We start from the raw sequence: 16953 nt of genomic DNA, 5'->3' as shown, positions 1-16953 counted from the left end.
ATGAAAATACCAAAAAAATGTCATTTACTTTATTAACCATTCTAAAATTACCTTCTGTTATACATAACATTGTACACGCTAAAAATGATACTACAGACAATATCACTCTCTTCGTGAAAAAACCTGCTTCGTTTTTGGGATTACCCTGTAACCTTCCTTATATTACATCTGCTTCAAGACCGGTATCGGACTAGTCTTGCGCAACACATTATTGAGCTAATACAGGCCTTGAAACAAATCCTTTATTGTAAGTACATTAAGAACATCAATATTTACCAAATTACAAATTATCTTTTTTCCGTGGAAGATCAATTGCGGTCGCATTCAGGGTGTTTCTTCAATATAAGTGATTTATTATGTACTCGAGTGAAATATATTTGGTCTTAAAACAATATTGATGTCACCAAATTCAGATAAATACGAGCATATACTTTTAGATGAAGCACCAGTTAGCATAAATACAAATAGAAATCATGGCACAGATACCTAATGTAAAATAACAGTGCGCAGAGTGGAAGCATAAGATGATAAGGTACTTCGCGTAAAATAATTAATTTTTGAGACATTACTTGTTACATACATATCATCATCCTCATTGCGTTAATGGGAGCCTGGGGTCCGCTTTGACAACTAATCCCAAGATTTGGCGTAGGCACTAGTTTTACGAAAGCGACTGCCATCTGACCTTCCAACCCGAAGGGTAACTAGACCTTATTGGAATTAGTCCGGTTTCCTCACGATGTTTTCCTTCACCGAAAAGCGACTGGCAAATATCTAATGACATTTCGCACATAATTAATTAGTAATTAGGTGTTTCATAAACCAGTTTGGTGGGTATACAGGGTGTTAACCTAATACGGGCGAAACTCTAACGGTGGTGAGTATAGGACATAAAAATGGAATTAGATAACTTTTACTTAAAATTGATTTTTTTTTTATCCATACAAAATAATTCGGCCCGCAACGTAATGCAAACATACTCGCGTTAACCGCTCGTTGACAGTTGTCATTGATTGGCATCGCAACCACGTTTACAGTACATTGCTGCTGGGAAATTTTTTAAAAATTCATTATGGGGTGAAAATTAAAAGTAACTCAAAAACACCTCTTAATTAATGATAACAATATAGAATTATATGCCTGGTTTCATTTATCGCCCTTATTAGGTTTACGCGCTGTATACGAATAATCGGCCTATGGACCTTGATGGATCTATTACACAGTCAGTCAATAGATAGACATCGTAATATACCTACTTCCAATACAACTATTCCTTTCAACACTAATCCATTCAGGACTATCAATATTCTATTCAGGCCAAAAAACGTACTCCCATTTCATAATCTTTGTCGATGTTGTATATGTACATACTTGTTCTATAAATATTATTACTACTATACTAACAACATGAATTATCCGACAATTCGTTCTATTCGTTTAATTATTGTGCTTTACCGGTTTACATTGAATTTTAACGGGGTATTCGTGTTCATAAAAATACTACCATTTGTTTGCCCAGCCGCTTGTTACTGATCTTAATTTTACCGTAGGTACTGTTTGCAGTAATGCCGTAATAGTCTTTTCGTACAAACATATATTTGTTATACTCTGCTTTCTGGACGCGATGATGGTATTACAAACAGGAGCAAGAGGCTGGACATTATAATTTGCTATATACATAGACGTCGTCAAACGTGATCTGTTATTTCTTTACTTCTATTTGGTAAGAATTCGCATTTAGAAATAAAACTATATTTACAAACCTTATGATAAGACTTGGATCATTTTTGGCTTATAGCATAAACAGAACACACGTGTTTCTTGTTAGTAATGCAAAATGCCAGAGCCACAGATATTACATATTTTTTCATCAATAAAATATATGCCTTAAACTATGTTCTTTTTTATATAAATTATATACTAGGCAACTATATGTATAATATAAAATACTGTTTTAAGTATATTGAATATCAAAGCTCGAAAACGCCCGTAGTTGTGAAATCATAATCAATTTAGGACCCATGTATAACTCGGAATTGTTAGTAAACAGTAAAGAAGCGGTGTAGGCCGTATCAAATAGAAACGTTAACATAGGTAAGCATTACTCTATGTTGTACGGAACTAAATGATGTGCGTTTTTCCTAGCCTTGTTCGTAATCAATATTACCAAACGATCGTAATCACGGTAACTTATACCAATGCTTGAAGCATATTAAATATACCGTAATTTTATTTTACATACATACTTTTTATTCACAAGTCAATCGTAATGTCTACGGGGCTCTGGGATCTTGAACTTCAAGTATGAAAATAAGAGCGTCTTCATAGAAAATATAACATGATTAACTAATAAATTACAAACAACATTTACCCCCTTATTCATAAACGTTCACTAAAGTTATCGAGCCGATAAAGTTCGTTTGTCCCTTTCCGACGTATTGGTGTGATAGAAAGGGACAAACGAACTTCATCGGCTTGATAACTTTAGTGGAGGTTTATGAATAAGGGGGTTAGTGTATAAACGTAAAGTCACTATCGTCCGCAATAGCCAAATGACACTGCTTGACGGGTAGTCGTGATTTTAACTTTTACAAAAGCATTTAATATATATTATGTTTATTTTTATAATTCCAACTAAACACGAATATACATATGAAAACATATTTACAGATAACTTTTATATTTCCAAGTCTCATCAAAAACAATAACATAATAAAACAAACTAACATCGCAAAACAAGGTCAATAGAAACCAGTTATTACTATTACTTTATATACAATTGCTAAATTTTGGTTGTTTTATGGTTTTTGATTTATCTTATTACTAGCTTTAACCCGCTCGCGTTAAATGCGAAAATTGTGAAATACTCCATACCAACTTCTATCCCCCAATTTAGTGAAGTGGGGGGTCAGAAAGAGACAAATAGTAACCTATGTCACTCTCCATCCCTTCAACTATCTCCACTTACAAAATCACGTCAATTTGTCGCACCGTTTTGCCGTGAAAGCGGACAACCAAACATACACAGACACTTTCCCATTTATAATATGAGTATGGATAATACTACCGAGACTATAAAAATGTCAATACGCGTCTTACTAGACGCAAAGAATCATTAAATAAGATACCTACAACAAATACAAAGTGAAGCTAGCTACCAAATAAACTTAAACTTCTACATAGCAGTTTCGCCTAGAAGTGACAGTAATCATAAAAATTGTACAATTTACATTATAATTGACCTCAAATCGTAATAAATGTAAAAAGTGTAAGTATCTAATTCTGTTCTAGAAGTTCATCTCCGTAACGGAATGCAGACAACGGAACACTGGTAATATGATGTTAAAGTTAACGTATGAAATGATCGAATCTAATTTCATGACAGCGTAGTGGATTATATTGTAGGGAAGGAACCAGCAGATCAATAAAATTAGGGGTGACATTGAGAATATTAACCTTAATTCATAAATAGCCAGCTCTGTGTAGACCTGAATATTACAGATAAATTTTACTTTACAGATAACTTTAACTAAACAACTCTGCCATGAAGTTAGCTACGTGTGGCAAAAGTAGTACATAGTATATATATTATATACTATCACTATCAGTTTAGATGAATTCTATTGACCGTGTTTTACGTTAGTATTTACACACTAGTCATTCATTTCCTGACCTATAACGTACATAATATATTATGAAATATGATAAAATGTTAAACCATTATACAAACAAATGCAACAAAATAAGCTAACAAGTAAATGAAAAATATATTTTCCATAAATAGATTCTGAATTATACTTAATTATGTATGATTATGATTAAAATTAAAACCAGTCAATCCTACACTGTCATGTAGTAAAATAGGTAATATATTCACAAAATATCAACAAAAATAGATTTCATACTGTTTCATAATCGAAACATACACAGCCGCATAACATTTAAAGACCACAAATATATAACATATACCACATAGCATACAGGCCACCAAAACACTAGGTACTGAATTCAGATCTAATGACCACAATTGAATTGAGAATTGAAAACTGTTAGTGGTTTCGCTCTTTTTTATGTCTAAATAAATCTTTGAAATGTAAGTAAATCCCATTTTATGTCCGTAATGTCTCCTGCTTCATTACGAACCACATAGCGAACTTTGTTTTCGCTGTCATATAATATGAGACTGAATACATTTTACGGATTGGGTTTTCATTTGAATTTTCTCTTGGGTGTCAGCAATAAATAAGACAGGAATCTTCCTCTGTATTTGATTTTAAAACTTTGATAATTTGGTCGCAAAAAACCTATGACGTACATTTTTTTTTGTGTTTGCGGTAGCCTTTACGTTAAACGACACTAGTCTTTTCACTTAATAGACAGCGAATTCATCGAAGTGGCGCTTAATCGATGTAGACAAATAAACCCACCATTTCCTCAAAAATACTAAAGTAATACTACCGCTGCTTTAAAAATATTATCAATATACCTAACAGTTTTATGGCATGTTTGAAATAGCACTATATCGCTTTCGTATAAAAGGACCCAAATTAAAAATACATGAGCAGAGCTTGAACTAAAAATATGTATAATATACAATAAAAAAATAACTTTTTATAATTTGACTACAGTATTATGAAACAAGCGTCGTATAAAGAAATTTGAAATATCACATACATTTTCATTGGTATTGGCACACATGCAGAACAGCTCCGTCGGGAGTACGCATCGAGAGGCGACGGAGATCAAAGGCGATATTCGCAATCGCTTCGAAACCTCGAAGTGGCCAACTGATCGACATCGCAGAGGCGTCAAATCGAGTGACCACTAAAGGTACGTCAAGTGTTTATGAGGAGTGACCGTAAGAATCAGTTGGGCGATTACCTAGGGCGCCATCGGCAGGGTAACGCGGGGGGAGTCACTGCGGCGGGTGCGGGTGCGGCGGCGGGTGCGGGTGCGGCGGTGGCGGCGGGTAGCCCGCCACGGCCAGCGCGCGGTCCGACTCCTCGTACACCAGCTCGGCGGGCAGCCGCGCCGGGTGCTGCGCCTCGGTGTTTAGGTATTGGTTCGTCACCTGTACACACACACCGCCATCATGTAACCGTCTACTTGGAGTATTACCACTATAGCGATTTAAATAAATCTATAGGAACATGCAAGAAATGTCTGGTGGAATCCAAGCTATCTTAAAACCCTGAAATTAGGTTTATTAAGCTTTACCTAACATTAACTTGAAGGGTTTCAAGACACAACAACACGTGAATCACAACAATTTTCACACCGCCAATGGAAAAATAGGTAAATAACTCAGATTACTTTACCACACATACATATTATTTGTGCCGTTTGTATATCCGAGGTCTTTATAGAGAGAGTACGTCGCAGACGTCGCATCGGACCGATAGATGGCGCCATCGTTCGTTGTAAGTCGCTCCGGCGTCTCACCGCCGCGATGTTGGTAGTCCCGTTTTTCCCCACCTGCAACACAAGGCCCCCCGCGCCCCGACTCGCCACCAGCCACCCTCATTGTTTCGTCGAACGCCGAAGTGACCGGTTGTCGCGTATTCCGTTCGAACATTTTTACAGCATGGTGTCTCGAAATTAATCTTTTAGTTTCTATTTCCTTGTTATTTCTGGTCAAACCAGAGTTATTCGTGTTTTTATTTAAAAAGTGGCTTATAACGTTTCGGAATTATGAAATTTTTCAATTTCATCCGTCAATTCTTTCTTCCCTTTTAATTTGCGCTCGTTCGTCTTGAATAATGAGATATATTATGCCTCGCTAGCGATCATTATTCGTCTTTCGGGGTTCTCACTATAGAAATGAACGAGCGGTGCTTTATGATTCTACCCACTTTTTTGTAAGAAAGTTCCATGCTGCAAAAATCGTTACCGTTAATCAGTTTTCTTTTTAAACTATTCGCATTTCCGAGACTAAAGTAGGAAGTGTTATCCGCGTATTAAAAGTTTCGCGCGAGAATATAAGCGGTAACGTAGGTAAGTTGCTCCGCCGGGGACCACGTGCTCCGGGGACCACGTGCTTCGCGACCGCGTGCTGCGCGACCTGCGGGCTGCGGCGGCGGCGGCGGCGGCGGCGAGCGCGGTGGAGGAATACCGCGCTCCAAGGAGGTTTGAATTTCTCCGACGAATGGGTGAGCGGATTCATATTATTTGAGAAAGAATTCCGATTCGGTGCGGAGGCCCCAAGCCACGTGTCGACGCCGAAACTTACTGTAGCGCTGCGATAGCGCCGCTGACCGCGGCAGTGTTGTCCGCGCGTCGGCGCCGCCGAGGTTACGTAGAAGTTGCCTCCTCGTTAACGATGGCCATCTCTGCGGTGCCGCCGAACAACGTTGTGGCCGCCGCATAGGCGTCGCGTGCGACGCTGTAAGTATGTCTGCTGCTGCCCCGACGCGAGCGCCGTGCCGTTAGTGATCAGTCGTCAATACGCAGGCTACCAGCGCGGCCACCTTCTCACAACGCCGCGAGCCTGCTGAAGCTGTCCACCAGTATCGCTGGCCGCCACGCTTATGCTGGCGCCTCGATGGTGATGCAGAGCGTTCGTCTGCCGTGACAACGCCGCGATCCTACTGAAGCTGTCCACCAGTATCGCTGGCCGCCACGCTTATGCTGGCGCCTCGATGGTGATGCAGAGCGTTCGTCTGCCGTGACCACGCCGCGATCCTGCTGAAGCTGTCCACCAGTATCGCTGGCCGCCACGCTTATGCTGGCGCCTCGATGGTGACGATGCAGAGCGCTCGTCTGCCGTGACAACGCCGCGATCCTGCTGAAGCTGTCCACCAGTATCGCTGGCCGCCACGCTTATGCTGGCGCCTCGATGGTGACGATGCAGAGCGTTCGTCTGCCGTGACAACACCGCGATCCTGCTGAAGCTGTCCACCAGTATCGCTGGCCGCCACGCTTATGCTGGCGCCTCGATGGTGATGCAGAGCGTGCGTCTGCCTTGACAACGCCGCGAGCCTGCTGAAGCTGTCCACCAATATCGCTGGCCGCCACGCTTATGCTGGCGCCTCGATGGTGATGCAGAGCGTTCGTCTGCCGTGACAACGCCGCGATCCTGCTGACCTGCTGTAGCTGTCCACCAGTATCGCTGGCCGCCACGCTTATGCTGGCGCCTCGATGGTGATGCAGCGAGCTCATCTGCCGTGACAACGCCGCGATCCTGCTGAAGCTGTCCACCAGTATCGCTGGCCGCCACGCTTATGCTGGCGCCTCGATGGTGAGGTAGAGCGTTCATATGCCGTGACAACGACGCGAGACGCGACCCTGCCGAAGCTGTCCACCAGTATTGCTGGCCGCCACGCTTATGCTGGCGCCTCAGTGGTGATGCGGAGCGTAATACTGTTAACCGCTGCACAGGCGTCGCAATCCTTCTGCTGCGTCTGCCGTGACAACGCCGCAAGCTACTTGAAGTTTTCCACCGGTGTCGTCGGCCGACACGCTCATGCTGGCGCCTTGATGTCGCCTCGATCGCACGAGGTAAGATTGTAGACGCGGCGACCTTCATCGCGCCACCGAGCGCAATACTGCGGCTACCGCGAAGGCGTCGCTAATTTTCCTGCCGCGTTTGCCGTGACGACGCCGCGAACTCTGTTGATGCTGTTCACCGATGTAGCTGACTGCCACGCTTGCGCCGGTGCCTCCCGCGCTGACGGCGGCCACCTCGAGAAGGCCACCGAGCACGATACTGCGTGACGCGACAGGGCATCGAGACGCCTTTCGAGCTGACGACGGCCGTCTCAATCTCACCGCCGAACATAACAGCGTCTGCTGCAGTGACAAGCTGGTAAGATTGCTGATGTGGGCCCTTGGTGCTGCTAGCCGCCACGCTGATAACGCCCGTCGCGCCTAAGATGTCACGCTCACCGCGAACACTGTCTTCCCCTACAATGGTGCCACGACCACGACTATCCAGGCTCCATCTGCTACGGTATCGTTGCAGACTCTGTTGCTGACCAGGCTGATACTACCCTCCAATGTGACGCCGGGCGCCGCTATCAGCTGACATCCCGTACACTATGGTATCCACTCTTCTCTTTCCAGTTCCCGTGAAGTACGACTGTATTTACACTCTATTTTGACCAAGGACTCCTCCGTCGCCGAAGTGAGAACAGATAAATTCTAAAGATGCTACGTCCTAACGTGGTTTGGACACCCATAGTTGAACGAGGTAAGACGTCAATAACCGGACGAGGAGCCGCACTGCTGCGAGGGTGTCCTGACGATGTTCGCGAGCTATCTAATCGGAGAGGCGCCTCGCGAGAAGACCCTGTGATTCCTGTACATCGCTCATTGTGTAGGTCAAAGACATCGTAAAGGTTTGCGAAAAAAAAAAAAAAAAAAAAAAAATCCCTTTCAGAATGTCCAGATCTGAATTCGAGCCAGCGTCCTGCATCCTGAGCGTGCGTCTGTTTACCGGGCGGACACCAAAACCGATCGGCAATCTGGCCGCGGGGGTTCCAAGTACACGATGATTTCCCGGAGGCTTGTGGCGCCCCCTGTCCATTCGAGAGATTAACTTATTCGCCGAGCCTCTAATAAACAAATTGGGAAAAATAAACCTGCTTCGCCTTAGTGAACTTCAGATTCCAGCTCAAAGCGAAAGGGGCCAGGAACTCAGGAGTACTTCAGTAGTTATCATCTGGCTCGACTATACTCAATTGATATAGTGCTTGATTCGATCGTAGAACCTGATTTCATAAATTTCACAACTTTCGTGGTCTACAGAGGAAGGTTGCACCGCTGTAGTTTCCAGCATTACCTCGTACAGCTGCCGATAGCTGTAGGCCAATCGCCCCTGTTTTGCTTGCATCTGCAGCCCGATAAGACCTTCAATAATCGGAACATTGTACGAACTAAAGCTCTTCCGATGGAGAATAATCTTCAACAGGCGGTGGCGCTGGCGACTGAAGTGACATGCAGTCGGATTAAGGTTCGCATAGCACTATATGCTATGCACAGTTCAGTTGTATGTTATGTTATGCTGTACGATGGCAGGACTACATCTCTTCTGTTACGAGTAACTACGACAGTAACTGCTGACTCCAACAGACTGTCGTACGAGGTCAGTATGCACCCCCTGGGAGCCAAGTAAGTGACCTTCGGTGACCTCGCCTTCTTCTGCTTCGCCCGTCATCGTACCTCTTCGTCTGCGAGAGCCCTGCATTACGCCGTACAACGGTACGTATTAAGCCTCCGCCACACATAAAGCGCATTCCGCTTCGCTAACGCTACGCTATCAGCGCGCTGAATGCGCGTGCATTCCGCTCGCGTCCCGCGCGCGTTGCGCTCGCTATCAGCGCTCGTTCGTTCCCGCTAGCGCCCACTGGGCGCAACGCCAGCGTTAGTGCGGTGCACCGCCATTATTGCGCTCCGCCTACGCTCTTAAAGCGCGCATGTGTGGCGGTGTTAAATTCACCCCTTGACCTGCTACCACGACGTGTTCAGCAACCACCAGCGATGCGACACGGACGTCTCCACCTCTCAGTCTACTCTGTCGACCTTCATTGCACGAAGTAGAAATCCGTCGCATCGGGTTTTGGATTAGGTAATGGATTACCCTAAGAGTCAATGACTGACTTAAAGAAATCGACTGATACCTCCGTTCAGTGTAGTAGCAATCGACAGCGCTCGTACTTTTCATCTTCTAGGCTAGTTTTACCGAGCGATCGGTATCCTCAAATGCCCTCACTAAAAAGAGTTCAGAGTTCAGGAGTCTCGCTTGCAACCGCGCTCGCTTGACGCGAAATAGTCTGATCGAAAATACCAGTATTGTAACAAATAGCCCTTGGGCGCGTGAGTGATGACCTTTTTCTGTGTTTGATATGGACGTAAGACGTTGGACTTTAAATAGTCATATCAAAGCTAATATTGATTTAGATAATTTTTACGAAGGGTTGACAAAAGCAGTATCAATTACGTTACCCTGCTACAGTACAGATAGTTACACTACTTTTACAGTTAATTTCCACACTTTGTGTCTGAAATTGGGTTTATAACCTGATAAAATAACGTGTCTGTTAATAATAATAGTGTATCTAAGGTTTTTGTATCTTGTTCAAGTCAGCCTCGCCTACATCTTTTTTTTTTTTGGTTTTGATCTGCGATGTATAATAATGTCATTTCTCTAACTATTCGCTGACTAAAGCTAAACGTCATCACGAAAATCTCTTTATGCGTTTCTGGCACCGAGATATTCGCGGATCGAAGGCTATTTCGACTGATACATCTGTCAAATCGGTTCAACTGATTCACTTATTCTTCTATGCTATGCCAATAGGGCTACCAAAGGCTTGCGCGCCAGCTGACTCGCCACCAGGAGATAATAAACAGGTCTCTATAAAGACCTCGGATATACAAACGGCACAAATAATATAAAAATTTTACCTTCCAATAAAATTTGTATTATTTTGCCTGGTATATCCGAGGTCTGAGTGATGCCTTCCTGGTAGGCTTAATATACCGTCGGCACTTCTCCTCAACAATGAGGGTGGCTGGTGGCGAGTCGGGGCGCGGGGGGCCTTGTGTTGCAGGTGGGGAAAAACGGGACTACCAACATCGCGGCGGTGAGACGCCGGAGCGACTTACAACGAACGATGGCGCCATCTATCGGTCCGATGCGACGTCTGCGACGTACTCTCTCTATAAAGACCTCGGATATACCAGGCAAAATAATACAAATTTTATTGGAAGGTAAAATTTTTATATTAAATGAAAATTTCTCTTTATTTTTTAACAATCAAGAAAGCATCCTACCAGCTATGGCGGGCGTTTTATAATAAAATACGAAACCACAATACAACCCTGGTGTGGCGAAAATTTAATATACCGCTAAACGCCATTTGTTCGCCTAGGAACCTATACCTTTACTTGGCTTTATAAAAATAATAAAATTAGAAATTACCGCATAATTTTTTAGAACAGGTTCCACAAAAACTCCTACAGTAAAATGCAAGTAACTGACCAGTGTCCAATAAGTGGCCACCCTGTACTAAAAAAAATGTATTCGTTATACCTATAAACAAAGTTCATTTTTACATAATTTTTTTATTACAAGCCACCTCTCAATAACTGACCACATTATGCTAAAGTGAACTCTCAGCACGTGGTAATTTCAAGTTTTATAAAGGCCGGCGGAGATAATACTACATAATATATGGTAAATGAAGAGACGGGGTTTACGGTAATATAATAGGCGTTTCCTACTAGTAAAATTAGCTTCTTTTTAAGAACTCAAAACGATTTGCTAATATGGAATTACTATGAAATACTGAGGAGTGACGTCACGGTCAATTCAATTACTTTATTATCTTTCTCTTTGACCTATTAAATAGAAATTATGTTTAAACATAACTACTGTCCATATTTTTCTTCTAATTATGTGGTGCTTTATTTCGTGCACTGCATAAAATATTATATTTTAAGTATAGGAAACTAGCTTATAGTGAGAAGACTGTTATGTAAAGGTGTGTGTACTCACGGCGGGCAAGGGGTTGAGCATGCCGAGGCGCGCGAGCAGCAGCTGCTCCTTGACCTGGCGCAGCTCCTCCTGCTGGCGCACGATCATCTGCTGCAGCTCCTCGTGCTTCTGCTGCAGCTGCTCCTGCCACGGCCACTAGCTCGCATCACCGCAATACGTTACGCTACTGACCGCTGCAGGCGACTATTCGTATTGTCCTTGCGATTGCACCACAAACCAGCCAGATACCGCATTATGAAGCGTATACATACAGTCAACAACACAGTTGTCAATACAAAGTGACAAAAATATGTATACCCAGCTTAATGTACAGGCAATAAAGTTCTGTATACATATTCTTGGCCCTTGTGTTCACAGCTGTGTTGTTGACCGTTCAAAGAGCAAATGGTCACCACACATATGACTAATTTTACTGGTAAAATACCAGCTCGGCATTCATGGTCACGCGATAAATGATAAAACATCAGGCCGTCCCTATCACACTATTTGTTAGTGCGATAGGGACACATGTTTTATCATTTATCGCGCGACCATACTTGCCTGCCAGCTGCCAGGACTTGAGTAACGCAATTGTACAGTCAACCAATTGGAACCGTGACGGTGACGGTGACGTTATGTATCAGATTGTAAGAAATATCTTACTGCTTGTAATTTTGACATGATTGTAGAGTGGCCTAGGGTTCCAATTGGTTGACTGTACAGCACGCAACAGACACACATAGTTTCCCATTTATAATATATATTAATATAAAAGTAAACGTATGGATCCCTAAATTACACGAGTGCTGGTTGAGACAATTGGATCAAGCGATTGCGTAACACTGAATTAGTACGGGAATGCATGTGTGGTGACTGAGTTGGTTTCAATGCTCCATCTATTAGGTGGTCTGTGGATTGCGCGGATGTAAACCTGATTTATCGCTGTACAAATATCGAATAGCTGCCGAGCGTATCAGACGAGTGAAATGGTGGAAGTGATAAACATAACATTAACTGTATTTTATTCTTCAAGGCCTATTTACAAGGTGCGAGTTCCCATGAAATAATTTAGACGAACTTTTATTGCTCACATGAATGTAATATTTTTATACGAAACTTGCCTAACCAATATTGCATACAATAATGTCATGCCATTTCTCACCCCAAACCCTCGCATGCAATGCACTCGTACCATATAAATAGGGCCTTATATACATAAATCAATACACATAGGTACTAAAACAACCTAAATTATAGGAATGTATGGGAAAACCCGTAACGCTGCAATAACGGCAAAGTCGTTTTTAATATATTCCGTGATCACACGCGTTTAACGCTGCATCTATCGTATAAAACAAATCCGGTTAAGTAACAACTGAAGGTGCTTCAAGTTATGTTATGATTATGGGGTATTACTGAACCTCGTGTCACCAAGATTGACTTCCAAAATCTGCCCGATTTAAATGATTCTCTGATATTTTGATAGAGGCTGAATTTCTACATTTTGTTTGGAGGTTTTTTTATTTGGAGCTCCAAGGCCTAAGAAAAACCTTTGGAAAAGCCATAAAAATGTGCTTTTTCCTCTTTTTGATCGATAATTATATAAAGATGAGAAATGCCATTTAACCATAATTTGTGCAAATATGTGAATAATTTCAAGGAGCACTTTCTACTGAGGTAGAAGATAGTAGCAACTATATTGGGGCACATTTGCACCTATATTTATGTTTATCATATTATTAATATTTCCCTAGACGTCGATCACAAAAACTATGTCGCCACTCAAATAGCGTAGTAAATGATTAGTAAAATCGTAAATGAAGACCTCACCTGCATCTGCGCCTGGTCGGGCGTGACGATGACGGGCAGCGAGGGCAGCGAGAGCGGCAGCACGCCGGGCAGCGCCGGCACCGCGGACACCATGGGCGCCACGCCCGGCACCCCCGGCACCCCCACGGCGCCCACGGCGCCCACGTACGGCGCCGGCTCCAGGTACTGCGCGCCGATCGCGCGCTGCGGCACCAGCATCGGTTCGTTCTTGTGCTGCGGGAACATCATCACTCCAGCGTCACCGTAATTGGCAAACTCGGTATTTCGTAACGCACGTTTCTAATTGAAGGAGAAAAACTGAACTCATTAATATGTTTGGATGAATCATAATGGGATGACGAGTAACATGATCATGAAGCATGCTGCATTCAGCGGTGCGGTGCAAGCGTCATATGTTGCGTTTGACTGCATGCAATCATACGACTACTCGGAGCTAGCAGCTAGCACATTGTGTAACACATACACCCGAGTGTTGGACTCGGCAAATCGCTTAATATAAAACCTCTGGAGTTGTAGGCGTTCGGCGAATGTAGCGCGATGACTCGAAGCTGGCTTAGCGGACAAAATTACCCATCAATAACCGAGCGAGTCGTGTTCTGCTACTACGAGCGCCAGTTACCAGAAAGCGACCCGGGCGCGTAGCGCGACGACTCAGAGCTAGCACATAGCAAGCAACATTACCCGGGCCATTTTTTTCGAAGTCGGCCACCCCACTTTTTGGATTTGGATTTTTTTATGTCGTTTCCACTTCTAATAGCGAGCTCTTTCAATCCTAATAGAAAAAAAGTGTCCCAAGGTTTTTTACCCATTTTTGTATGGCGGTAACGAAATGGAAAGTTTGAAAAATTTATGGAAATCTTGGGACATTTTTTTGCTCCTATCAGGATCGAAAGACCTCGCGTAAAAAACACCCATGTTACAAAAAAAGTGGGGTGGACAATTTTGAGTAAGTTTTTTTGCAAGGCACAAGCTTTTATCGCCGACTGTACCTTCCTTTCAACAGTCATTTACTGCTCTCCGAGACGTTTCTAAAAACCCCTTACGACGTTTCATAACAGAGTTCCTATCACCACCTTTCTGCTCCATCATCAGATCAGCTCCATGATTCCATAATATTGCATTGTCACGTGACTTACATATGAGCGCAAAATTTCATCTCAATCGAAAACCGGGAAGTGGGTCAAATTTAGCTTCTACGTTTTGACGCATACATACTATTGTCCCAGATTTATAAGAACCTCTTTTTGACACATAACAACGTCCATAATACGTAAACTCGCGCAACCTAATGAAATTTTAAATAAAATCCTGTTAATAATATTTAAAAAATCAAGTACTTAAAAACAATATTTCGCTTACTTTAAACATAATCTAGCACATGTTACAGCTTTGCGGATCTTCGTTAGTGAGTATTTTACGATATTAATTTATCCAGCAGGATTTACTAAATTTACCTATTATGTCATTTATCATTCATTTTTATTTTTAAACTAGTGCTGTGGCAGTCTGTCATTTCGATTCAAATGACATTTCAGTAAGTTGATAGAAATCGTATATTTGTTTAAGCACCTCCTTGTATATAGGGCCTAATCGATTCAACCAATTCGAAATTAATCGTTAGATTTGGCAAACGATAACGTCTTAACCACATCGCGACATACTTCAAAACAAATGTGTCAAAAATGTGAACTTACAAATCCGGGACAATAACAAGGCAAATTGAATAAAAAAAAACCGGCCAAGAGCGTGCCGGGCCACGCTCAGTGTAGGGTTCCGTAGTTTTCCGTATTTTTCTCAAAAACTACTGAACCTATCAAGTTCAAAACAATTTTCCTAGAAAGTCTTTATAAAGTTCTACTTTTGTGATTTTTTCATATTTTTTAAACATATGTTTCAAAAGTTAGAGGGGGGGCGCACTTTTTTTTCCATTAGGAGCGATTATTTCCAAAAATATTAATATTATCAAAAAACGATCTTAGTAAACCCTTATTCATTTTTAAATACCTATCCAACAATATATCACATATTGGGGTTGGAATGAAAAAAAATATCAGCACCCACTTTACATGTAGGGGACCCTAATAAAACATTTTTTTCCATTTTTTATTTTTGCACTTTGTTGGCGTGATTGATATACATATTGGTACCAAATTTCAGCTTTCTAGTGCTAACGGTTACTGAGATTTTCCGCGGACGGACGGACGGACGGACAGACAGACATGGCGAAACTATGAGGGTTCCTAGTTGACTACGGAACCCTAAAAATGGCCCACACGTAGAGATACAGACCGAGCGAGTGGTGTTCCGTTGGGACGAGCGCGAGTCTCCAGAGAGCGAGCCGGTGTCGCATTCGGGCGCGTAGCGGCTCGGCTCGGCGGGCGCGTAGCGCGACGACTCGGAGCTGGCGTAGCGCGTGCACGCGCGCGGCCACGACGAGTACAGCGACGGCGCGCCCGTCGTCACCGTCGTGCCCGTCGAGCTGCCCGACGCCGACTTCACTGACGCCGGCTACAAATTCAAAAACATTTTTTTCTACTCCCGTGTTGTTATTCGTCATTTACGGTGTCGTGCATAGATCGTTAAAACCCTACATAAAAGATGCCCGCCCCCGCCCGGCGCCCCGCGCACCCACGTATACGATATAGCTCTTAAAGAATTGTTAGGAAGCCTTTAAGGGATATAGCGTGGGTGCGCGGGGCGCCGGGGGCTGGCGACGTCGCGGGGGAGTGCGAGCGACAGGGTGAGTGCAAGAAGAGAGAGGAGGCCAACGCGTCAAAATACAGGAAATAGTGCGAATTTCACGAAAGTTATTCTAGAAAACTATTAAAAAGTAAGTACATGGTTCTAGAAAGACTATTATATGCAACAGTGTTTAACTGAGTCAAAAAATACTCGTGGCGTCTTTATTAACAATTCACTCAACACTCGTCTTTTTTAACCTCACTTAAATGCCAGTTGCATAAAATACTATTTTGTAATATTGTCTTTGGTTACCGCGATAGGTACTCATGAAATAAAACTATGGAAACGGATTAAATCGCGTATAATGAATTTAAAATTCATCCCAACGTTTCGAACACTTTACAGCGTATGTATGTAGGTAGCTTTTGCACATTGTAATTTTTCCTTAGTCACCCGTTGACTTTACAGCGTTCGAAACGTCGGGATGAATTTTAAATACGCGATTTAATCCGTTTCCATAGTTTTATTTCCTGAACAGTTTTTGTTTTATTTTAATTCTAAAACAAGAACGATATAAAATACCTCTCAGGCTCAGTCGTTAGTGACCCTGCCTGCTAAGCCGCGGTCCTGTGTTCGAATCCCGGTAAGGGCATTTATTTGTGTGATGAGCACAGATATTTGTTCCCGAGTCATGGATGTTTTCTATGTATATAAGTACTAGCTTCTTCCCGCGGCTTCGCTCGCGTTAGAAAGAGACAAAAAGTAGCCTATATCACTCTCCATCCCTTCAACTATCTCCACTTAAAAAATCACGTCAATTCGTTGCTCCGTTTTGCCGTGAAAGACGGACAAACAAACAGACACACACATTTTCCCATTTATAATATTAGTATGGATGTATAATATCTATTTTAAGTATGTATATCGTCGCTTAGCACCCATAGTACAAGCTTTGCTTAGTTTGG

At 42.7% G+C, this 16953-nt stretch overlaps 1 protein-coding gene across 7 annotated transcripts in view; it reads right to left on the bottom strand.

Moving 5' to 3' along the window:
* Nucleotides 1-1057: 1057 nt before the first annotated feature.
* LOC125241009 (circadian locomoter output cycles protein kaput) overlaps nucleotides 1058-16953 on the bottom strand; it is a 31224-nt gene continuing 15328 nt past the window's right edge. Inside the window, exons 10-13 of one of the 7 annotated variants that reach the window (XM_048149270.1) lie at nucleotides 15596-15814; nucleotides 13307-13585; nucleotides 11498-11632; nucleotides 1058-5071 (exon numbers count right to left, since the gene is read on the bottom strand). In XM_048149270.1, coding sequence (XP_048005227.1) covers nucleotides 4916-5071; nucleotides 11498-11632; nucleotides 13307-13585; nucleotides 15596-15814 — 789 coding nt within the window. In that variant the 3' untranslated portion in view covers nucleotides 1058-4915. Of the gene's footprint in view, nucleotides 5072-11497; nucleotides 11671-12029; nucleotides 12438-13306; nucleotides 13586-15595; nucleotides 15815-16953 lie in introns of those variants that run through there. The other 6 variants (XM_048149271.1, XM_048149272.1, XM_048149273.1 and 3 more) reach the window with 6 other exon arrangements.

Source organism: Leguminivora glycinivorella, chromosome Z, assembly GCF_023078275.1.
Source record: "Leguminivora glycinivorella isolate SPB_JAAS2020 chromosome Z, LegGlyc_1.1, whole genome shotgun sequence".
Lineage (NCBI taxonomy): Eukaryota > Metazoa > Arthropoda > Insecta > Lepidoptera > Tortricidae > Leguminivora > Leguminivora glycinivorella.
Note: the sequence above shows the minus strand (reverse complement) of the source record. Positions and strands in the feature narration are given on the sequence as shown.